General features: G+C 37.3%; 2 protein-coding genes across 6 annotated transcripts in view; one reads left to right on the top strand and one right to left on the bottom strand.

Annotated features, from left to right (window-relative positions):
• Window positions 1–161: 161 nt before the first annotated feature.
• coq2.L (coenzyme Q2 4-hydroxybenzoate polyprenyltransferase L homeolog) lies at window positions 162–18,216 on the bottom strand. 2 transcript variants are annotated; one of them, XM_018253060.2, is made up of 9 exons: window positions 18,078–18,197; window positions 17,705–17,766; window positions 14,930–15,258; window positions 13,869–14,035; window positions 12,485–12,606; window positions 10,772–10,857; window positions 3,897–4,030; window positions 1,924–2,112; window positions 162–1,020 (listed from the first exon to the last, which is right to left on the bottom strand). In XM_018253060.2, exons 3-9 carry the CDS (start codon window positions 15,246–15,248, stop codon window positions 865–867), a joined length of 1,173 nt encoding a protein of 390 aa, XP_018108549.1. In that variant the 5' UTR covers window positions 15,249–15,258; window positions 17,705–17,766; window positions 18,078–18,197; the 3' UTR covers window positions 162–864. The 2 variants fall into 2 exon arrangements, with proteins under 2 accessions (XP_018108549.1, XP_018108541.1); XM_018253052.2 differs by lacking the exon at window positions 17,705–17,766 and having other exon boundaries at window positions 18,078–18,216.
• uba6.L (ubiquitin-like modifier activating enzyme 6 L homeolog) overlaps window positions 18,115–23,931 on the top strand; it is a 53,514-nt gene continuing 47,697 nt past the window's right edge. The window contains exons 1-4 of one of the 4 annotated variants that reach the window (XM_041591147.1): window positions 18,115–18,247; window positions 20,806–20,873; window positions 21,453–21,547; window positions 23,418–23,446. In XM_041591147.1, the coding sequence (XP_041447081.1) occupies window positions 20,833–20,873; window positions 21,453–21,547; window positions 23,418–23,446 (165 nt within the window). In that variant the 5' untranslated portion in view covers window positions 18,115–18,247; window positions 20,806–20,832. Of the gene's footprint in view, window positions 18,321–18,443; window positions 18,560–18,648; window positions 18,700–20,805; window positions 20,874–21,452; window positions 21,548–23,417; window positions 23,447–23,931 lie in introns of those variants that run through there. The other 3 variants (XM_041591143.1, XM_041591144.1, XM_041591150.1) reach the window with 3 other exon arrangements.

Below are 23,931 nucleotides of genomic sequence, written 5' to 3'. Positions count from 1 at the left end.
GTGGCAGGCGGTAAAAACACAGGGCTGTCTTGCTCTTGTGCCTATGTAAAGTTCCTATAGAGAGCGAAAATCATTTAACAATATATCTATAGTTATGTAACAGATATACAAACAATATGTAATATAAAAACATGTACTGCAAGGAACAAAACATATAAATCTAGATTGTAATCTAATGTATTTTTATTGTTTAAAGCATTTAAAGTATAGTTTTACTTTAGTCATATGTAGTTGTTATGCACAAAATAAATACAATACAAACAGGTATATGGGCATAACAGAAAACGGAGCAAAAACACCAGGATAAACTGCAAAAGGCCCAGTGGGGCTCTTTTAGTAATGTAGATTTGATCACTAGGCACAAAACCTAGTACCAATGTACCACCTCCACCTTTAGATGTGAATAACATGATAAGCACAAGGGAGACATATTTTACACCTGTTTGTTGGGCCCTATTTGCCCATTTTGCACAATTTTTAAAAATAAACAATATGGTGAATGGAGTTTTCCCCCATAAGGTCAAGTCTGTGAAAATTGAGGTGAAGCAAAAAAATCTGTTCTCTGCTGAACACCATTTTAAGTCACCATACTTTTAACTGGTTTTACTGTTTTGGTGGCAACATAGCTGCTTGTTGTTGCTTGTTAAAAGAATCTCTGTCACCCTGTTAGTCTTTGGATGCACAGGGTATATTCGCCAAGCTTTTAAAAGTGCTACTGAGTCTTGCTTTTTGTTCCATTGGTGGTCTGACATGGATAGGTTACTTAGTTAAAAGCAATGCTTTTTTCTTTAGAGAGAGATTTATATTTATGTTTAAATAGTTGGCATTGTCTATTGGACTCCATGTGTGCAAAAGCAATGGTAATCAAGAATTTGTTAAGGAACCTTCTTCTGTGCTAGTGCCTTTCCTTTTCCACAGATTTCCAAACACAATACCGATGAAAAGCAATAATCCCACATTTCGATTTGAGCTAAACTTTGTCCAGCAATCTTCAGCATTGTTAATATCCAGAGTATAGATCTAGATGGAGATGGAAATAGGATTATTTAGCACTTTAAGTTCTCATAAACTGAGCCCTTGGTCCTCTTGTTTTGGTCTTGCTGTATCTGTTCACCTTTTCTGCAAAGTATGGTATAGAACTGATCTTCACTACTAAAGGCTCTGTGGTTGCCTTGGGCTGGTATAGAATCTTACACACAATGTACAGCATTTCTAGCTATTACTTTGTTAAGCTTTAGTTCTCTTTTAACTGTCAAGACTGTAGAACTTATCAAACAGTCACTTAAAAGTAAGCTGTAGAAATATAAATGGTTTGTGGATATTTTAAGAATAATGGAACATGGAAGCATTAAACCATATAAAGCCATTTGGCTTCTGGTGATCATTGATGCAACAGCATATGTTTTATTATTTTTAGGAGGAGTACAAAATATTGTAAATAAAATTTGTATAAATAAAATTTGTTACATGAATGTTTTTAAAATCAAGGTAATTTATGTCATCATATACGTATTATGAGTTGACATTCTATAGAAGGGTCATTAAGCTTTTCCAGCCTTTGTTCTGCAGCTCACTAACTGTGCTCCCAGAACACCCCCTCAGCTGTCTGGAAATGCAAGTCTTTTCTCATGCAGACTGAGTTTTGTTGGACCAGAAATTTAGATATCGGTGCTAGGGAAGAAACATGATCTATTATATTATTTATATGCCAATATGCCCTGTGAGGCACAGAAAAGATCAACTGGGACTCTGTGTTCTGTGTATGTGCTTCAATTTTACATTATGCCTAAATATGCAGAATTTTCTGTAGATTGTTACTTTGGCTGCAAGGACCAACCTTTGCAAGATAGGGCTTTCTTGATATACACAGTACAATAATGCAAGTACAATTGGATTATTTTATTAAAGGCAAAGTCATTTTACCTGATGTGCAAGATGAGCCCCAATGAGAGCAACAGCTGTGTAATACGGGAAGGTCTGGTCACAGCTCATTCCTGTCACGGCAAGTCCTGTTATCATTGCCACAGTGAATCCACTCAGCCACTGCTTTGTCTGTTCATTAAATCTCAGCGCAGTTGACTTTACTCCAACAAGAACATCATCTTTTTTGTCCTAAAAAAAACAAAGATTTTAAAGGGTAAAACCTCTTTTCACATCTAATAGTAACAGTGATTTAATAAAAATCAAAACTTTAAATGAAAGTACAGGCAAGTAAATTACAGGAAGGCCTTCTCGCCTTCTTCTTGTTAAGCAAATAATTCTAATTTTTCAAAAGGAATGCTTTTTCTCTGTAATAACAAAATAGTACCTTGTATTTGCTGGTAATTAAGCTGCTTCAATACATATTGGTAGCAAAACAATCCTATATGATTTATTTAATTTTTAGTAGACTTAGTAGACTTTAGTTAGTAGAACACCTCTATGCAACTTATGTTTTGGGTTTCTGATCTACATTGCTTAAATTGTGAATCTGGATCTGTATGACCCACTATTAATACTACAGTTCCTTACCAAAGTGCTGTCTGATGTGCACATGAATGGTGATCCATGAATATGAGAGCCCTGGCAATAGTAGATGAACCAACCCCAAAAGGAGAGCGCTGGTGGGGGCTTTGTGAATAGAACTGTTTTATATGGTAAATGATAGTAATTGAAAAACTAGAGATTCTGGGGTAGTTATTCCTCCTAAAATATCTGCAGTATTAACAAGAAGCATTGTGTCAGAGGGTAAAGCTAATGCCATAGATTTTGGAAACTACAGTTTAAATATAGTTCATATAGTATATATTTGTCACATTCACATAAATATTTAGTATAATTTTGATTTTACCATCGTTAGGTTTTTTTTATATTGCAATAAATTAGAACAACTATAAGAGATTATGAGAACAGGCAGATTTGCAAAATCTAAAACTGTTTTTTCTGGTACAATACTATACCTAGTTGTCTTAAATGTTTAAGATGTAAATGTTATAAGATTATATAGTGTTCTATGGTTATCTTACTCTTGGGAGTGCTGACAACATACAAGTCACCTGTCAAATTTGCTGTTTAAAGGACCCAAAGTGCCAAACTTGAAAGTCTGATAGCACTACAGTAATTATATTTTGGGGTTGTAAAAGCCAAGTGTTTGAGTAAACCTCTGAATACATATATAATACAATTATATATATATATATATATATATATATATATATATATATATATATATATATATATATATATATATATAATACATTTTATGTATTGAATTTGTTCATAAATGTTTGATGTTACCAAACACATTTATTGAACATTGAAACTGTCGTAATTAAAATAATTTAGTGATTTTACATATACTTAAGACAAACCAAAAAAGGGTTACTCATGAACACATTATGGAAAACAATCCATATTGCTGTTTTCCAGACATTTTATTATTATTATTAACATATATTTTTAGAGCGCCAACATATTGCACAGAGCTTAAGGCTATTTGAGAATTGTGATTTGAATAGCACCAGGCCCGGACTGGCAATCTGTGGGTTCTGGCAAATGTCAGAGGGGCTGCTGTATGGTTCCATAGAAAGTCACCATATAGTGGGCTGGAAGGGGGCTGTTTGGGCTGGTAGGGGGCTGTTTGGGCCTCTGTGGACTTGGAATGGCAGGGCCTATTTTGACTCCCAGTCCAGGCCTAAATATCGCAGAAAAAAATGGCAAAAGCCAAAAGAAAAGTCCCACTGACTTCTATAGCTAAAACTTTCCAGGGAGCCAGAGACCAATATACAGAATTATTCAGAGATCTCCTTAATGCTGAAGGTTCAGAATGATTCAGCTGGACATCTGAAACTATTGCATCTATGACTTCAAAAATTTGAAACACAGTATATAAGGTTAAAACAGGAAATCTTTCTCACCTGATGTGCATAGATGGTGTCATAAATTAGAGTCCACATGACACCAGAAATATACAATGGCAGGCAGACTGACCAGTCACAGGATCCTTTCACTGCAGACCACCCAAGCAAAGACCCCCAATTAAAAGTCATACCTGCAAAAATAAGGTAATTCTGTTAATAAATCTCCAGCCCATGTGTGCAGTAAATTACCTGATTTGGAATGCAAAATCTGAGACGAATTTTGGCCAAAAAATGCTCAAGTGTGCTTTTTTAGGCCAAAGTCTGCTCCTCTTTCTGCTGGAGGAGAAAATACAATGTAGACAGACTTTGTGTACATTGCTATTAGCAAGGTTTGTATTACAGAACTGGCTAAATTGTCTTGTTAAGCTTTTTTTTTTTGATATTTGGCTGTTTTGGACAAGGTGGCAGATTCATCAAGAGTTGAATTTCGAAGTTGAATTTTTTTTATGGCCAAAACGGTCAAATTCGACTAGGGAGTTATCCAAATTCGATTCGAGTTTTTAAAAAAATTCGATTTTTGAGACTTATCATACTCTGGTCCTTTAAGAACTCAAATTCGACTATTCGCATCTAAAACCTGTGGAATTCTGTCTAAGTCAATGGGAGAGGTCCAGGGATCACTTCAAAGTTCTTTGCAGCCTATTTGCAATATCCCTGTAATTTTTGACTTCCAAAAATGGCATCTAAACCCCTTGAGGGTCTCTGCCAGTGCAACCATTTAAAGTGGACCTGTCACCCAGACACTATAATCTGTATAATAAAAATCCTTTTCAAATCAAACATCAATTCAAATCCAATTTCTATTTTTTAGTAAAGCATTTATAGCTGTTGCAAGCTCATTTAAAAATCCCAGCTGTCAATCAAATACTATCTGCCCCCTCCTCTATGCCTTAGGCATAAAGATGGGGCAGACAATTACTTTCAATTTCCATTCAGCACTTCCTAGAAGTCATTGCTCTCCACACATTCCCCCGTTCTCTTCACCGTTTAATTGTATAGACAGTGCAAGGGGATGGACATTGGGTTACCCATTCTGGTGCACAAACAAGATCCTGAGATAATGCAAGGCTTGCCTTAATAACAGTGTCCACAAAATGACTCCTGCCTCCTTGATATAATTATGAATTCCTAGACTGAAGGAAACAAGATTTATATAATTTATAAAGTGTAATTAAAGTTCATTTTGCTTGACTACTGTGATAAAATAGGAATTTAAATACTTTTTTTGGGCGACGGGTCCCCTTTAATGCAGAGAATTCCACAACTTCATAGCTCTCACTATAAAAAACCCTTTTTGAATATTAAGATGAAACCTCCTTTATTTTAATCTGATCGGATGCTCTTATGTTTGTTAGAAGGACCTACTGGTAAATAATGCATTATATATATTTATACATAGTTATCATATCTCCCCTTAAGTGCCCCTTCTCCAGCATAAACCACCCTAAACTGGCCAGTCTTTCAATATAACCGAGACTCTCAATACCATTTATTAGCATAGTGCTACTCTTTGAAGTCTCTCAGTTTCAATAATATACCGTTTGGTCACTGGCGACCAAAATTGCACCACATATTCTACATTGGGCATTTTACATTTCGCTTTGTAAAGAGAAAGAATTATCCCCCTCTTCCCACAGTGGCGTAACTACAGAGGATGCAGACCCGGTGGTCATGGGTGCCCAGTTATGTGTAAATCTCCCTTCTGCAGCTGCTTTCCTAATTGAGAGCTGGCAAGGAGCATTGAAAACCGGCGGGTGTGAGCGGTTGGGCAGTGGTTCAAGAGCGGCCCTGTGCACCAGGCCCCTGAAGATTTTTTTTTTGCAGGGGGCACAGCTGCACATTGTAACCCCACTGCCTATGCGCCATTAAATGCAGACCTTTTTTGCCTTTGTAACTGCTGACTGGCATTGCTCGCCATAGTCAAGTTTATTACCTCTTGCTACATCCAAGTTTATTACCTACAAGAACCCCAAAGTCCTTCTCCACTATGGATTTGCCTAAACTATTCAAATTCAGAGTTTAGATGGCTTGCATTTTTAAATACAAAATATATATCCATACATTTACTAGATGAAAGTGAGTCTAAGAAAAACATAACTAAGCTCTCCAAGTACCCAAGGGCGTATTCCTTTTGGCGCTAGTTCCATGTACCCATTAATTTTGAGTAAACCCTTATGTATAGTATCCTGTTTCAACCACTGACTTGATTGAGTTGAGCCATCTGTGAACCTATTGAATGGGTCTTGAAGCGAACTATTGTATACACCAAAGAAAAGAAGTGATTCAGCATATCTGTGAAGGTTCTCATTCATCCAGGTCATGGTATATCTATAGTAATAAGTCAAATCAACTAGACTTGCTGTATTTTCTTTTAGATGTTTCGCTAGTCATCTGACTGGCTTTTTCAAATCAGAATGACCTGTAAAAAGATATTTGTGGTTATATACCCTGGAATCTTACTCCAAACAGCATAATCTATTTAGTAAAACCATCTTGGGGTCAGAGACCTCTTGGAGGTAAGGTGTTATTAAATCTTCCAAGAGAGAGGTGCTAAAACAGCATTGTATGTGGCAATAGGTGTTGCACCCCACCCCTTCTCAAGGTCCAGAACTTGACGGTCTTCAAACATGTGTCCTTTTTCCTTTAGATGTAGGTACACAGCCAATTCCTGCCTAGAGTAGCTGGCTCTTCTGTGCTGCACCATATGTTTGTGTAATGGTTGTTTGGTTTCTCCAAACACTCCTCACTGCATTGCACACAATGTTACGCTTTGGTATTGGGTCTTATGAATAAACCAATAGCTGCCTCAGTGTGTCGCTGGGTTTAAAGGAATTGTTCAGTATAAAAATAAAGGCTAAAAGATAGCCCGTGCAAAATAAAAAAAATTCTAATATGGTTAGTTAGCCAAAAATGTAATCTATAAAGGCTGTAGTGACTGGATATGTAACATAATAGCTAGAACACTACTTCCTGCTTTGCAGCTCTCTTGGTTTCAACTGATGCAGTAACCAATAAGAGACTTGAGGGGGGACCAGATGGGTCATAACTGTTGCTTTTGAATCTGAGGTGAATGATAAGGATCAATTGCAAACTCACTAAACAATTATGTCCCATGTGCCCCCACATAAAGTCGTTGACTAACTCAGAGTTAGAGAGCTGAAAAGCAGGAAGTAGTGTATAAAGTCACTCCAGTCTTTATACATTACATTTATGACTATATTAGAAACATTCTTTATTTTGCACATACTATCGATTTACTCAGTTTTTATTTTTACACTGAACTGTTCCTTTAAAGTGATACCGACACGTTCCTATAAAAATAGGAACGTGTCATTATCATTAAAAGAAGCTGCACGCAAACTTTAAGCAGTTAAAATCTCCCCAAAGCTGCCCCCAGCCTGGCGAATCTTAGAAACGACGACCCTCCGACACCATTAAATCATCTTGCTGAGTTGTTTCAGTCACGTGGGCCGCCTCTTTTGCCTGAGCCTATGTGCTGGTGGGGATTGTGTCTGATCTGTGTTGTAGTTTTCTGATAACTTCCAGTTTGTGATCTAATAAGTAGTGGGATTTAAATAGCAAGTACTGGTATGTGTGGGTTGGTATCCTGTAGACCTCTTTTTCCAGCTTTCCACCCTCTCTGACTCTTAATAAGCTTAAACTTGAGGTTGTTGTTCACTGTGTTAATGTGTTCAGTGAAAGTCTGTACCTCTTGTATGTTAACCTAGTTGTCATCCACATATCTGAACCAATGACTGGGTGTCATTCCTTTGAAAGTACCCAGAGCCTTTATTTCCACTTCCTCCATGTAGAGGTTTGCCACAATGACTGAAACTGGGGATCACATGCGCAGCCATGCAGATTTGATAGAATGCAGAAAAAAGGCTTTGTTTTAGCCAAGTTGTGCACAACTCAGTAAGCATGCAAAATTGTGGGTTAAGACCTGATCAATAAAATCATCCTAGTAGATATAGAGTATGTAAAACCTTGCAGGACTTATTTTTTCACAAGTGTATTACTAGCACATTTGTCCTGCATGTTTGTGCACATGAAAAGACAATAATAACAAAAACATAACATGATTTTCCACTGAAAAAATTTCAGGGAGGAGCAAGTAGCTAAAAGCATCACAAGCAAAATGTCTACATATATTTTCATTGCAAAGACACAAATCTAGGGATGGAATTGTTTTTAACTTTGAAAGAAAGAACTATTGGTCAGCTAAAATTTTAAATAGCCGGATGGTGAAAAAAAATGTGCAGAGGAAATAATATGAGTCATAACTCATATCTTTATCCACTTTACAAGCAAATCATGCCTTGGGCACACACATATTAGCAGGTGAATCAGTGCATCAGATGCATGGTCAGTAACCATAGTTTTTCTCACTTTCACACTTGCATTGACTAACACACTTGCATGAACAGTCTCAGACTAGTGAGAAACAACTGTTCTGCTGGAATTGACAGGCACAGTGTTGGCCTGGGTGCATATACACAGAGCAGGTTTTGTATTGAAAAAATGCATTTGTGCTGTAACACATTCCGTGTATATTAACCCAGGCTAAAACAGTGCCCTCTCATTGCAGAGACATAAATAAGTGGGTTGCAGCCAATAAACATCACGTGTGGCACTAGCATGAGATGGATACACATGTGAAAGAAAAAACCTGCATTATTCGGAGAAGACATTCATTCGATCCTTTACACACTAGTGGTGCTGGGACAGGCAGAGGGTGATGTTGTGGTTTGGGAAGGTTAATTACAGCTATAAACTCAATTAGTTGTTTCATAGTCAAATGGCACTTCATGCCAGCACAAACAGTGCAGTGCCAATCTGATACGTAATGCCCCAAAATAGAGTATCAGTGCTAATGTCATGTAAATTGTCTCCATGTGATAATAGGGCCAGCTCTGTGTAACGCCATGAATCTTGGCATTCTGGATATGATGTACTGTATTGCCTACCAACGGGGCGAAGATGTTAGCCAAGAATTTTGCAATGCTGTATGTCACTGAATTTATGCTGCTGACAATGGGCCTAAGTGGGGCTCCTTCTTTGTGTATTTTGGGGAGTCTGTATAAGCATGGTGTGGCTTTTCTGGGGGTACAGGCGGTGGTATAAAACTCGATCAATGGCATTTCCCTTTTCAAGTTGTTGTAAGCAACCAGTCACCTTTTTCTTGTAATAGCTGGTTGGGTCTTTCCTTAAAGGTTCATATGTATTGCTATCACTGAGTAGTGTGGTTATCTTGCAGTGATAGTCAGTTGTGTTGAGAACTGAGAGCTCTCCTCTCTTGTGTAGTAAGCTTAGAGGGAGGTGTTCTGGCATTTCACAAGACAGCTGACACTTTTAGTTGGAGTTGTTCCGCTTCTTCCGTTTTTATGTGATTATTATTGATGGCAGATTCTGTGGTTGTGATGAGTTCAACTACTGGCATGTGTTGTGGCGTCACTGCATAGTTCAACCCTTTAGCTAGCACGACTTTTTCTGGCTGAGTTAGTTACTTATTCTTTATGTGTTGGGCCATCTCACATGTTCAACAAAAACAACCACCCTTTCCAGAGTTACATCAGGTAGTTGTTTTGCCAGACTGTTTCAGATGTTCAATTTCCTGCTTAAGGGCCTCATTGGTAAAATTGATCAGTCTGACTGGTTCATTTAGTAGATGTTTTTGAGCTTTTGGTAAAATCTTGTTGGCTCTGCGACATTTTACGGTGGAACCCAGTCGTAGGCTACAAGGGGTGATTCCCTGATGTTGGCATCTGAGATTAAATCGTAGATGGTTTTGATAGTCCGCCAGTTTTCTTGCTGTTCTTTCATATTCCCAAACCAGTTTTAGAGTATTCTCTCCAAAATGAACAACAATATGACTATGAAGATTTTCATCCAGGTCATGGTATGTCTAATATAAGTAATTCAAAAAACAACTGGACTTGAGTAATTATTGAAGACGTTTCACTACTCATCCGAGCAGCTTCTTCAGATGCCTCATCAGAAAACATCAAGAATTCTGGATTCATCAAACCTGTATATACATGTCAGGTAGATGAAAACAACAGTACTATTTAGTACTATTACCTTATTCCAAGCCTGCTGCTGCCTGCAGAAACTGCTTATATTTCCCTCAGTTACAGTCCCGGTACAGCTGCACAGGAATTGGCTAGGATGCAGAGTGCATCCTTCCAGTCTATACAATCATATACAGCTGCACAGTAATTTGCTATACTGCTGGGTCAATCCCTCTAGCCTACCCAATCGGTGTTCAGTTGTACTGGAACGTAGACACTGAGATCGTATCTATAGGCAGTGGCTTGAAACAGTTTCAGTTGAGGTCAGAGACTTCAAGGGGGGCAAGTAACCTCCCTTGCCCCTATTTGTGGACACCCACGATGTTACTAAGGATGCACCCAATCACCAGTCTTATGATTCAGCTTAATACTGAATCCACCACAAAAAAAATCAGCTGAATCTTGAACTAAATCAAAACCCTAATGGGGGGGAGAAACTTTCTGTTTAAATTAATGTGATATATGGGTTCGGATTTGGTTGAGGACTCAACCAAAGGAAAAAGCTTCCCTTCATTTTTTTCACCTGTTGGCTTAATTTTCTGTATACTTCCAAAACAATGCTCTACACTACACTCAAGTACAATTTCTTCAAATATAGCACATAGTCCTACTTGCTTCAGTAAAATGTGTTTTGTTACAGTAAGCAAAGAGTAGGTCTGCTTACAAAAATACGAGCCAATGAGTCTGGCTTTATTTTTCCCCAAATTTAGCCCTCAGAATGTTATCATTTGTATGTGAAGAATACATTCTTAGCATTCTAGTTCAAAATGTCACAAAAATTATTTTCTTTGTACTAATTACCTAAAACAAGTTGTGGCCAATATGTTATCCTCTTCATTAATGGATAGCTAACCACCAAAGACAGGGAAGCAGCTCCAAGGGCAATACTAAACCAGCAACAAGTAAAGATAAATAAAGTTAAAACAAGAAGTACATTAAAGCACATCTGAAAAGTTCATGTTGGTAACAATTCATTATCATTTCATTGCTCACAGCAGATAATAAAGGCTGTTGAAACCCCCCATTTTGCTATGTGGTAAAAAAGTTTCCTATGTGTGTTTGGCCCACTGCTGCTTTAGCTGTCCATGCACAGTGAAATATGCTTGGCAAAACATGCTCCATGTTAAGGCCCAACACCTGCCTAGCACAGATTTACACAGGAGCATTTTCATGAAGAAAACTGCCAGTGCAGGGTCTTTCATATGTCTCCCATTAGTCAATGGGAGATAACAAGGGGCTCTTTTGAGTCATTTCATAAGTAGACTAATGAGTATACGCTATTGAAAAAAAAAAATCCACATCACACAGTAACAGTTTACATGATACATGCAGTAATACTTTTGAGCACAATAAGAAAGCACTTGTGGTGGATTTCTCTTATTAAAGGAGAACTGTCATGAGTCAATGTCCCCCCTGGCATGACTTCAGATCTGCATCCCCCTGGAGGAGCCAATCATGCTGACCCCCCCCACCAAAGTGGATGTCATAAAGAAATGCCCTCTATCAGAAGCCTGCCATTTGCAATGAATTATGGGGATTGTAGTTTAAATGTGACATTTATTCCATTAGTATAGTTAGCTCTCCCCCTCCACAGTTGCTTATAATGGGGATCAGAGAGCAAATTGCCAATGTGAAAGAATGCTATAAACATAGCTATAATCTCAGCCATAAAGCAGGGCAGGGATGCTTCTTTTAATGGGTATCAGAGAGGAGCTGTACGAATGTGAAATAATGTTGTGTTCTAAACATATCTAGAACCTCAGCCATACAGCATAAAGTATGGCACAAAGGCAGTGTAGGACAGGCAGAGTATGGCAAACACACAGGGAACATTATTATTAACATTATCATTAACATTTATTTATATAGCACCAGCCTATTTCGCAGAGCTGTAGTATGTCATGTACATAACTGTATATATGTGTTATGTTAAATTATGCATTGATCATACATACACCAGCATATTGACTGAGGTTTAATCAGGTGAACAATGCAGTCTGAGATGTGAACAGTACAGGATTTTACAGGCGTGAAAACTGGAGGGAGATTTTAGACATGAACAATACTGGGGGAGATTAGAGGCGTGAACAATACATGCCCCACCCCCTCTGACAGGAAGGGAAATGTGACTCAGGGAACATGGGCAGGCCTAATTGAATGTTGCTGAACTGAATGGACACTCCTACTTTCAGAATCTGAAAATGCTTGAACTGGAGAGCTGTTGGAAATGAGTGATAAGAAGCAGTTCAGTCTAGATTTTGTTGTACTAATTAATGTTATATATCAGAGAGAGAAATGGTATGGTTTATAGTTCATGACAGTTCTTTAATATTCATAAAAGTAAAGGGATCAGAACTCACATTTCAAAACAAGTTATACATTGATTAGATTCAGAATTTAGTTAATCTACTGGATTAAACAACTTCAAAAAAATGCAACTACCCGCATAGTTTTAGTACAGAGAGTAGAAGGAAACTGATGAGTTGATTTATAGTAGAAAACAAGAATACTCACCTATAATAATTTAAACTTAACAGCACACAAAGAGCCAAACTGAGCTGTCCCCCAAGAAAAACAAAAGACTGGAACTGAGAGATGTCTCCAGCAGCAATAGGCCGACTTGCAGTCCTCTGAACCTGTGTAGTTGATTATACGTTTCTTAGTAATTGCATTAATCACTGTAGGTAAATATCCCATGAGTTGGACATGCAAATACACTGCAGTATTTCAGAAAATAATAAATCTATGATAACAAATTTTTAGTACACTGGTATATTACAAAATCACATGGATGAACAAAGTTGTCTCCTTTATTTTCTTTTTGAAAAACGATATGACTTTATTTGTGTCATGGGTATACATTGTATTGTCCCACAGTGTGAGTACGTTTCTGTTAATTCTGAATCTTTTGGAATCTACATTTGGTTTGTATGTGGTATGCATAATCATTCTCATTTAAACTGGACAAATGGCTTTTAAATCAGCCAAGCCAAATAAACAACAAATAACCAGAAGTTGATGCCTTATGTCTCCATGTACCCTTGAATTCTTTGGTCTAACTGGGCCACTGTTAGTTGCAGTATAGCCAAAGGAGGGTCAAAAATGACTTGGCTTTGAGAAGATATTTCCATATATGTAATTCTGAGCACTAGAGGAAGCTAGGATAAATAAGACCGATCACCTACTGAAAAAAAACTCATTAGCTTATTTTTTTCTTCAATTTTAGAGCTAGCACAAAAACTAGAAATATTTAGTCAACTTTTTACAAAATGGCATTCTTGACATTGCAATAAAAACAAAATTGGTTTTGTCCATCAACTGTACAGCTACAGCATCAATGTTCCACCAAGGCTATGCGCTTAATCGTACGCGCACAAATTTTAAAACCAGCGCACACAACTAATTATGTGTACACAAAAAGTTATGTTTATTCTGACCTTAGCACAGAGTATTTAAATATGCAAGTTTAAAAAAAAAAATTTTGCACACGTAGTCAAGAAGGAATTAGAGGGAACATTGTACAGGATCTAATCTCTGCAAAGCCACTAAACAAAATAAGAAATGCAATTTGCCAGAGTTATTTAAACAAATCTGTCTTCATTTTTGCCCGATTTGTTTTGTCTCTATAGTAAGGACATACCTCTTACTTGATGTTAACTAAATGAGTATAAAGGTTTTTTTGATAGCAAAACAATCTGATTACAGTACTTTTTTTAATGTTTAAATGCGTTTAATAGTCACAATGCATGGTGCTATAAAATGACAGAAAGATGCCTTATTGGAAAACTTCAAGAATTCTAGAATCATCTGGATTCTACAAACCTGTATATACATGTCAGGTAGCTGAAAACAACAGTACTGACAGCTGAAACCAATAAGTACAGATTTTGCCTTATACCTTTTTGTCAAAGTCTTTGTCCCACATATCATTTATAGTACAGCCAGCACCACGCATCAGTACTGCTCCAGTGCCAAACAAAGCTAACATGTTGAGGTCTGGGAGGCTACCTGGTTCTGCTGCTAGACTAATACTCCAGGTACATGGCAAGTACAGCAACCAGGTACCTGCAAAACAATCAAGCAAGCAAAATCTATGAACCAAAAATGGAACAACTTGTGTACAAATAGTATGAGGAAATAGTTTATGACAATCAAATCACTGATAATATGCTAGTCATATGAAGAATGGGCACTTCAGCAAAAAACACCCCTTAAGCTACTGGATATTCGCATAACAAAGGTGGGCTAAGACACCTTCAGTGAAGATCAAGGGGCAGATACTGTATATCAACATTCGGATTCAAGTTATTACCTCAATTCAAGTTTTTTTGCAAAGAAACTGCAAATTTGAGATTCTAAAACCTGAACTTTCTAGATTCATTAAGTATTAAAACAATATTTGAATATAAACACTGGTGAGTTCATGTAGAAGCCAAGCTACTTTTCAATGGGTTTTCAAGATTAAATGGAAATGAAGGATAGAATTTGATCTCACTGCATTCCAGTTTTTTGTCACGTTTTTAGTGTTTCAGAAATAAGCTAATTTGAGATTATCGTGCTTTCAAGTTTTTTTTAATTAAAACGCCCAATATAATAGGCTACATTTTGAAAATACATGTGAAAATATATAGCTTTGCTTCATTCTATGCTATCTACCACTAAAATTTCAAAAATCTCTTTAGGAGGAAATTTAGACTCATTCTCCTCTGAAGGGACTCTGCATATGGAGTTCCTCCAACCCAACTCAATGTGCTTCTTGAGCTCTTAGGTAAAGTAAATGAAAAGAAGTTCATTACGTCGGACATAATATAGGTTGAGTTTGCAAAGGGAGATTAAAGGGCTGTCCTTATGCATCAGTACATGTAGATATACACATATATTAAATATTTCTAATTAAATCACTGATACTTTATTTATAAATTGATTTATTTTCGTTCATTTCAGACCAGAATAACTTACCTATAGGCTTGTCTAGCCTCATAAGTTTGAGGTAAGGTTGGACATTTTTTGGCATTGAACCCACAATCGCAGCAGCAGAAAAACTCAGATGCCTCCTCTTTTCATTAATATCTGTGGTACTGGATATTCTTGTTTTTCTATTCAGTAAATTGTTCATGGATAAGTGCCCAAACTTGACATTAGAAAAAGAGTTCTTGAGATTTTGATCATATTTATGAGAACAAAAGTCACTTCTGTTCTGGAAGAACTGTATGCATGACCGATTTATGGTAATAGGACAGGATAAGCAGATTGGGAACTTTCTTAATAGCATGTTCATCTTTGCCACCCTATAATTCAGATAAAATACATCAGTCAATTCAATTTGTGTACATCAACAGGAAAATAGCATACAAAGATGAACAGAAGACCAATAAAATATGTTTGTGTAATTTTGTAAAACTGTTTATACCTGGACAGAACCTAACATATATAGTTGGAAAAAATGGAAAAAAAAGTCTATAAAAGACAAAAACTATACATGCAATGCAAAACTGACAAGAGTAACACATTTCTTTTCAATAAATATGCACTCCTCTAGGCAGCTGGCTCTTCGTGAATCTTCCTTTAAAAAAGCTCTGCTCAATACATCCATTAATCCTCCACAAACATAGCAACTGTGGATTTTTTGCTGTGGATTTAAAAATGTGGATATCGGACACCAGCCCAAGGACCTAGGAATTCACACTGAATCAGTTTAGACCATTAGTCACCTACTGACTTCCTAAGAAATTGTCCATAAGCCATAACACCTGAGCAACATGCTTCAGTATTTAACATTATTTATCCATCTACTGATTATTTTATTACACTGTTGTATTAAACTGGTAAGTCATTAATTGCAACATATCTATTTGATATTTGCTAAATATACTTGACAGCGCTATATAAATAAATGATGATGATGATGATGAAATATACTTAACCAGATAGTATAAATAATCAGGCAGTGGAATAATAAATGTACACATTCTACTAGCCCCTATCAGCCAATCAGAAATTTGCACTGAAGCAGGTGACAAATAAATGTCATCTTCTTGGTTGTTATGTGTAACTATAACTGGTGCAAACGTAACAACTTTCATTACATTGCTCCATAAGGATGGGAAATATTGAATACAAATCGTTACAATATTCTTTTTAAATAGACTTCCACCCCCTTTATGACCTTTCAAAGTATGGTAATCCTATGAAAGGGGCATATAAAGTAAACACACTTTTCCAAAGACCAGGATGTGAGGCAATAGTGTGGTAGGAATTGCTAAGAAATTATTTTAATGACAACAGACAAAATTCACTCACACTTTCACACTGGCATTTAATTTGTAATGGCAGAAACAATGCATTGCATCCTCATTTAGCTTTTGCATTCGCCCCCTAGTGGCAAATGCAAAAGATACATGAGTGTTTTACAGGGACCTGCCCAAAAACGCACAAAGTCAGGGGGGCTCGAGATTGAGGAAAAACTTCCCGAGTCCCGACACTTCAAAAAAACCTAATCAGATTTTTAACTAATTAAAAAGGACACATTCTAGGCTCTGGAAGTCCTTTGTTTGAGTTACCCATAATACAAAGTTATAATCACAAATGACCACCGGTTACTACCGGGGACAAAAAGGGAAGGGGATACTTGTAGAAAACTGCAGTAAGCAGGGTTGCGCATTACCCTTGGTTTAATTAAAGCTTCTTAAAAAAAAGGACCTGTCACCTTGAGACATGACTAATATATATCTTTTCCCTAACCCTTTAGTCAGCTGCTTTTGTCTATATCTGAAACGGATTAAAAAATATCCTACATGTATAAAGTGTTTCATAGGTGCTACCATCTTGAAACAGGACCCCTCTGTTCTCTTAGTGTGGGCTGTGCCAAACTTCCAATCTCGGCCATGCTTAGCCATAGAGTATGCTCGGTGATAGACAGGCTCTAAACTCATGTCACACCAGGACTTGATATTCTGTTTGGATTGTTTGAAACGCCTTCTGTATTAGCACAATGTGTGGGCTACTACTAAAAATCTCATAAACTATTAAATTACCGAAGCGCTAAAAACTACTAAGAATGTGCAGTCCTAGGGGCTCAATTATAAACAAAGTGGCAAAATGAGAAAAGTATACAAAATAAAAAATAGCAATCTTTATTAAAATGTTTGTGTAAGAGTATACATATAATGTATTTCTTGGAGCAGGAAGTTGGCCCTGCGACGTGACAGCCCCCCAGCCTCATTGCCCAGGGGGCTGTCATTCCTCCCCACTCTCTGCGGAGGCGGCAGAAGCCACCAAAGCAGAGAGAACAGCTAGGCTGCTGAAAACGTACGTAGTACATTCTTCCCAGTCAGAGCATTTGCCTGCCAACACAAACAATGTATGTGCTTGGCAGGCAAAGGGTTAAATACATTTTTTTTTTTTTTTTGTATTAAGTAGATATTGATATTCTGAGACAATTTGCAATTGGTTTTCATTATTTATTATTGTGTTTTTTGAGTTATTTAGTTTTTTATTCAGCAGCTCTCCCGTTTGTAATTTCAGCAATCTGGTTGCTAGGGTCCAAATTACCCTAGCAACCATGCACTGAGACTGGAACATGGCTAGGAGAGCATCTGAATATAAAGATGAATAAAACAGTAGCAATAACAATAAATTTGTAGCCATACAGAGCATTTGATTTTTACATGGGGCCAGTGACTCCCATTTGAAAGCTGTGAAAGAGTCAGAAGAAAAAGGCAAATAATTCAAAACCTGAGAGTTGCGCATCCCCAGCCCTGTGTGCTATCAGTATTAGCGGCTGTAGTTCTGTGGACCTTGTGGAGAAGAGTGGTATATGAATGAATATGTGTGAGATTTTCTTGACTTTGTAATATAACACAAACAGACACTGCTGGGATTTAAGGTTAAATACAAAAATACAGCCATCAGGAGGGTGTGTGGGTATAGTAACCCAATACTTTTCCTTGTCAAGAGTAGAGTAATTGTTTACATAGAGAGCAGAAAGCAGCAGCTCCATGGTTAAACTTTAGCTGCTACTCCTTCTCTGTAATGCCGGAAAACAAACGTAGCTCCTTATCTGAAACCTGACACCACTCACACCCGCCCTCCTCCGTGCTGAACATACCGATGTCCGTGCTTCTCTGTTCTGTACTTTTGTTCTTCCTATGGCTAACTCCTACACTACGATAAAGTGGAGTCCTCCAGCGCCTAACAACTGCAGAAACTGTGGATATCGCGAGAGAAGGCTGCAGGGCTGATTCTTCCCATGATACCTTTCAGGAAAGTCGGGCTTCAGTGGGTATCTCGTGGACATTTTCAAAAGTATTTATAAACTGGTTTTAGTGAGATTTGATTGAAATAAATGGAGGTATGTGGTTTGTTTTAACACAATGATGACAGGTTCCCATAGGTTTTGGCAACATGTGCAAACCAAGCCTTCTGTTAACTTCTAATAAAGATAGGCTCGTCTGAATTTCTTTTTTCCCTTCCTTCCTTCCGCTTTCTTACATCCGCAAGGCATGATGGGATTTGTAGTTTTCCTTTTTCCTTTCCTCATTGCTTCCTTTCCCTGGCCGACACCGAATTGTGAAGGCTGCGGCATCACAGGTTAGAATTCCATACTCTGTATTCTAACTAGAATGGAACAGAATTTATCTAGAGGAGGGATATAAAGGAAACTGCATTCTACTGGGGCATTTCCTTGTCTGTGCTCCTGGGTGCTGTGTCACTGCTGTCAGCATCCATGTGTAAGCTTGCACCTGGATTTTGCTGACATTTCAATGGGGGAACATTTTTCTTAAAGGGGATGTGCGCTCAAAGAATGTGTTTTGTACAAGTAGAAGAAATTGAATTCTATGCAACTTTCTAGTATACATTTATTAGATATTCTTGAAGTTTTTTTAAAATTATTTGTAAATGTAATTTCATTTGAAGGGAGTATGTATTCCGTTGTTCTGGCATTCTAACTCTTGAAGCAATGTAGCAGAAGTTAGTTCTCTTCCGGATCTACAAATCAGATGGCCTCTGTTAATCCGTTTCAGGAGCTAGAACCAGCAGTGCAGAGAATATCAGTAGCCAACAAAATGCTATTTTCTGTAGCAGTTACACTTACAAATAACTTTAAAACTGCTGGAGAAACTGGAATATAGGCATGTGTTTTATTTGCATGGGATGTTTCCAATAATGTTTTATACAGTCTGAATGAAAAAAGAAACGCATTAATTTATAATGGTTGTCTGCATTCACAAGCTGCCTGTTCTGAACAGCTACTGTCATTGAAAGTGGTGCTGTAATCAATTAAACCTTTCTATTTTTAAACAAAATCTTGATTTCCCCACAGTCCCTAAAGTCTGCAGCTATCTGCCCCTCCCCTAAGTGTATGTCACATTATCTGGCTTGTATGTGCCTGCAGTATGATGAAGCAGGCTGGAATTGCTGAACAATTGGATCAGCACCTAGTCTGTCTTGCCTCCTGGGGCGGAGCCAGCTTGCAGTAAAGACAAGGATGATGAAGAGTAGGCAAGGTGCAGAAAGAATAAAATGAAAGAATGAAATTAGGCAAGTTTGTACACCAGGTAGTATTATGCAAATTAAGTAAGGTAACGGAGCAGACCCTTCATATGGCCAGATTGCTCTCTTCTGTTATGATAATAGTCAGAACTAGTAGCCCCATCCTGTCAGTCATACCTGATCAGATTGAAGATTGTGGCTCCTCTATCTGTTGTATTAAAACCAACATTCTTGTGCCAGGCTTTTTCATTAACTGTGTTTTTTTCCATGGCTGATGCAATTTTTTGGATTTGCTCAAATTTGAATTTGCAAGTTTGGGTTGGAGTTCATTTAGGTATTTCACCAAAATATTTGCAAAGAATTTATTTATCCTAATCCAACAAATGTGAATCTGGTGCATCCACAGCAATACTTTTTTTGTACTTTTTCAAACAATGCCAGATTCACAATTTGATTAAAATCAAGGCATTGACTAGGCTGTTCAGCATAGCAATGGTTGTAATACTCGGAGTTATAATCACTGTTATTTGTTTGTAGCAGCCTGTATTTATCACTATTGGTCCAAAATGATAGTGTGTTTTTTTGTGCAGGTAATCTGCATTGCCTCCCTTTAAAAGTTAATTCAGCTGGCAAAGAACTTGAGAGCAGAGCAAAACAGTACCCATTATTGTGTGTTCCCTACACAGATTTACACAGAATGCCTTAAATGCAAATAATTGCATTTTTCTATGTGATCTGAAAAGCAGATCCTTGGTCTGTGTTTAACTGCAATCCAAGAATCTGCTATGTGTGGCATTAGCCTTAGGGTAATGCCGCATGGCGCTGAAACTCATCCTGCTGAAAAACGCAGGGTGAGAATCAGCCCCTACACTGCAATTGGCCCCTTATCTTGCCTGCACCGGAACCATTGCATCGGCCCAGGTGCACAAACTTGTGGCAGATTTCGACACTGAAACGCGCTAGTTTGCATTTCGGCATCAAAATCTACCATGTGTGTCTTCTCCTAGGCCAGATTGCAGTATAGGGGTTAATTCTTGGCCTGCTTTTCAGTAGCCCAAGTTTCAGGCTTGTGTGGCATTAGCATTATGGCTAGACAGATTTAGCACATGATCTGGCAAAATGTGATTTATAGTTAACATCAATATTCCCTATGCCTATGTAAAAGTTTTGTTATTGAATTTACTGGACTTTAGAATGTTTTTGCCTTTTCTTGACAATTAAAGTAATTTACATTGTTTTCAGAAGGGTCTGCAAATAAATAAGTATATGTATAAGTTGATTATAACCATAACTTGATCTTGCTACTTAATATCTAATCCTTCTTCTAAATTGTTTTTTCACAGGCAGCATATATATATACAGACTTAATTATGGCAGCAGAATCAATTGAAATTGATGATGGCTTATATAGGTAAGTGGAAGTATAGTATTACTACTGAAATTGAATGGGAATTTTAAGTCACCAAAGGGTCTGCTTGCATACCTCCCAAACTGTCCCTTTTTTCGTGGGACAGTCCCAAATTTGACAGCTCAACCTGCAAACCTGGATTGCTACTGAAATGTCCTTGATTCCCTGTTTAATATGAACAGCCATAAAAAGATACAATATTTCTGAAATGTAATTAAATAAGAGGCTGTTGACAGAAAACACAGAATACTTGGCACCTGCATTTATATACATTTGTAACAATTTAAGATTAAAAAAAGATACAATTGTAACTGTTTACACTTGGAATGCCTTGTAACAAGGGGCTTTTTTTCTCTCATGTCAAAATACTAATAGGGGGCACTGTATCACATCCATGTTTTATATTACAACAGTTTATTTATTGTGCGCTCTCGTTTTGTTTTACTGCTTTTAATACTGCAAAATATTGTCTAGCTAAAAACTCTAGTTGTTCTTGTTTTAGTGTCTCTAAATAATTGTGCAACAAAAGTTCTCAAAGTGAGCTACTTTGTTTAAATCTTTTCTTTATTTTGTCTTTTATAGTCGACAGAGATATGTTCTGGGTGATACAGCCATGCAGAAGATGGCTCAGTCTCATGTTTTCCTTAGTGGAATGGGTGGACTTGGAGTTGAGATTGGTTGGTATATGCTTTGATTTTGTTGTCTGTAAGGTGATGGTGTCTAGATGGTTAAACAATTATTGATGGAGGCACTTGTAATAGCAACTGCAGGATATTGACAGGATGTGGATAAAATGCTAATGGCAATGATTTTGTGAATCCGTTACTTTATCGTTTAATGCAAGTCCCGATGCTGTTTAATCCAATCTAATAGAAAAGGCAGCCACACATATTACTTTAGTATTTACAATTCAAGTTACCTATATATCAGATGCAGTAATGAGGCACAGTACCCGATGTAGTATTTCAAAAACCACAAGGCCGGAGTTGTGGTAGCCAAAGGAGAGCATTTAGAAAATGTCACTGTATTTAATGTAGGAATACATCAATATTACTAGAAAGAGGATTTTTTTACATTGTTTGGATAAGTGAAACAGCTGGTAGAGAACTACAGCTTCCCATTAACCCTAGAGGGTACTTTCCAAATATTAAAGGAATTGTTCAGTGTAAAAATAAAAACTGGGTAAATAGATAGGCTGTGCAAAATAAAAAATGTTTCTAATATAGTTAGTTAGCCAAAAATGTAATGTATAAAGGCTGGAGTGATTTGATGTATAACATGTCAGTTAGAACACTACTTCCGGCTTTTCAGCTCTCTTGGTTAACTCTGACTGGTTACCCTGGCTACCAGGCAGTAACCAATCAGAGACTTGAGGGGGGGCCACATGGGTCATATCTGTTGCTTTTGAATCTTAGCTGAATGCTGAGGATCAATTACAAACTCACTGAACAGAAATGTACCATGTGGCCCCCCTTCAAGTCGCTGACTAGCTCAGAGTTATAGAGCTGAAAAGCAGGAAGTTGGATTCTGAATGTTTTATTAGACATCTGTTCACTCCAGCCTTTATACATTACATTTTTGGCTAACTAACTATATTAGAAACATTTTTTATTTTGCACAGCCTATCCATTTACCCAGTTTTTATTTTCACACTGAACTGTTCCTTTAACATTGTACTAAAATAGCAGAAAATCTTTCTTAGTCCAATTTCACAGAACGATTTCATACCAATCCACTGGATTTAGATCTGTACTGTTTAGGTATCCACATAAATGCCAAGTTGCTTTCAGATCTAGATATTTGGTGAGTGTAAATAAAGAAATGGATGGATGCTTTCATAACATATGTGTTAAATTGCACCACTGAAACTACAAACTGAAACAAGGCAGTTATTACGCTTTGATTAGTCTACTACAAATTATAAATGGAAAGCAACAATATGCTAAGGTCAAGTGCAGGTCAAGTGCTACTCGTGCAGTTTAGCATCCAATTTAGTAAATCAGCTCCAGACTTTGCCTAAAGCTGGCCATAGATGTTGAGATTTTTAAAAGATCCGGTCATCATCGTGAGACCACAATTATCTCGGACAGATCGTACGAATTGTCCATCAACTAAAAACACCAATTTGCCAGGAAAACAAAGAGTAGCTGCCTGCTTGGCCCTGCAAACATAGATAGATTGCACTGGGACCGACAAAGATTTTTTAACCTGGCCGATCAATTTCCTGACAGATGTCGGGCGAAAAATTTTAAGATGTTAGATCGTTTGAATCCCACTAACCGCACGATAATTTCGAAAGATTAGACGGACTTCACTAAAATCGCCGCTCGGCAAGAGAAATCTTTGCGTCTATGGGGACCTTTACTTTGAAACCTGCCTATACACTGTATAACACTGATATACTCAAACTTACCTTGTCCTTTACATTAAAGCAGGTTATTAGATCCTGCACGGGGTTTACAAAACAAGTTGGTAACATGTTCCATGTTTTTATTTTTAGTAGGCAATAACATAATTTTGTTTCTCTCTTTTTATTTTTTTTTTTAGCAAAAAACATTGTTTTAGCTGGAATAAAGGTAATCCATGGAAAGTTTTTTCTGCATTTAGTTATCAAGAAATACTAGTGCAAATGTTTCTTTTCAGTGCAGGAGCAGTAGTAATGAATTAATTTAAAGGCAATGTTACAAGGGTCACTTTGAAGTTTAGTCACCCTTGTGTTTTGCAGCTTCATTGTCTTGGGTCACCAGCCTAAGGACAAAACAAAACACTTTAACACATCTTGATAAATCTCCTCTTCTTTGAGCGACTAATTACCTAATGCTTCCCATCAGGCAATAATGTAAATTGCCTGTGGTAAAACATATGTGGTGCTTAGTTTTTACAGCATTGCCTCACTTTGGGTGTCTTTGGAAAAACAAAGTGCTGCATATGTTTTACCGCCATCGATTTACATTATTGCCTTTGGGGAAGCAATTTGAGGAGATTAGTTGCCCGCAACTAATTTGCTTGTGTGCCACTACCCTTAAATTCACCCCTCATTCACACTGAATGGAAATTGCCT

The sequence above is a fragment of the Xenopus laevis genome, chromosome 1L (genome assembly GCF_017654675.1).
Source record: "Xenopus laevis strain J_2021 chromosome 1L, Xenopus_laevis_v10.1, whole genome shotgun sequence".
In the NCBI taxonomy this organism is placed as follows: domain Eukaryota; kingdom Metazoa; phylum Chordata; class Amphibia; order Anura; family Pipidae; genus Xenopus; species Xenopus laevis.
Note: the sequence above shows the minus strand (reverse complement) of the source record. Positions and strands in the feature narration are given on the sequence as shown.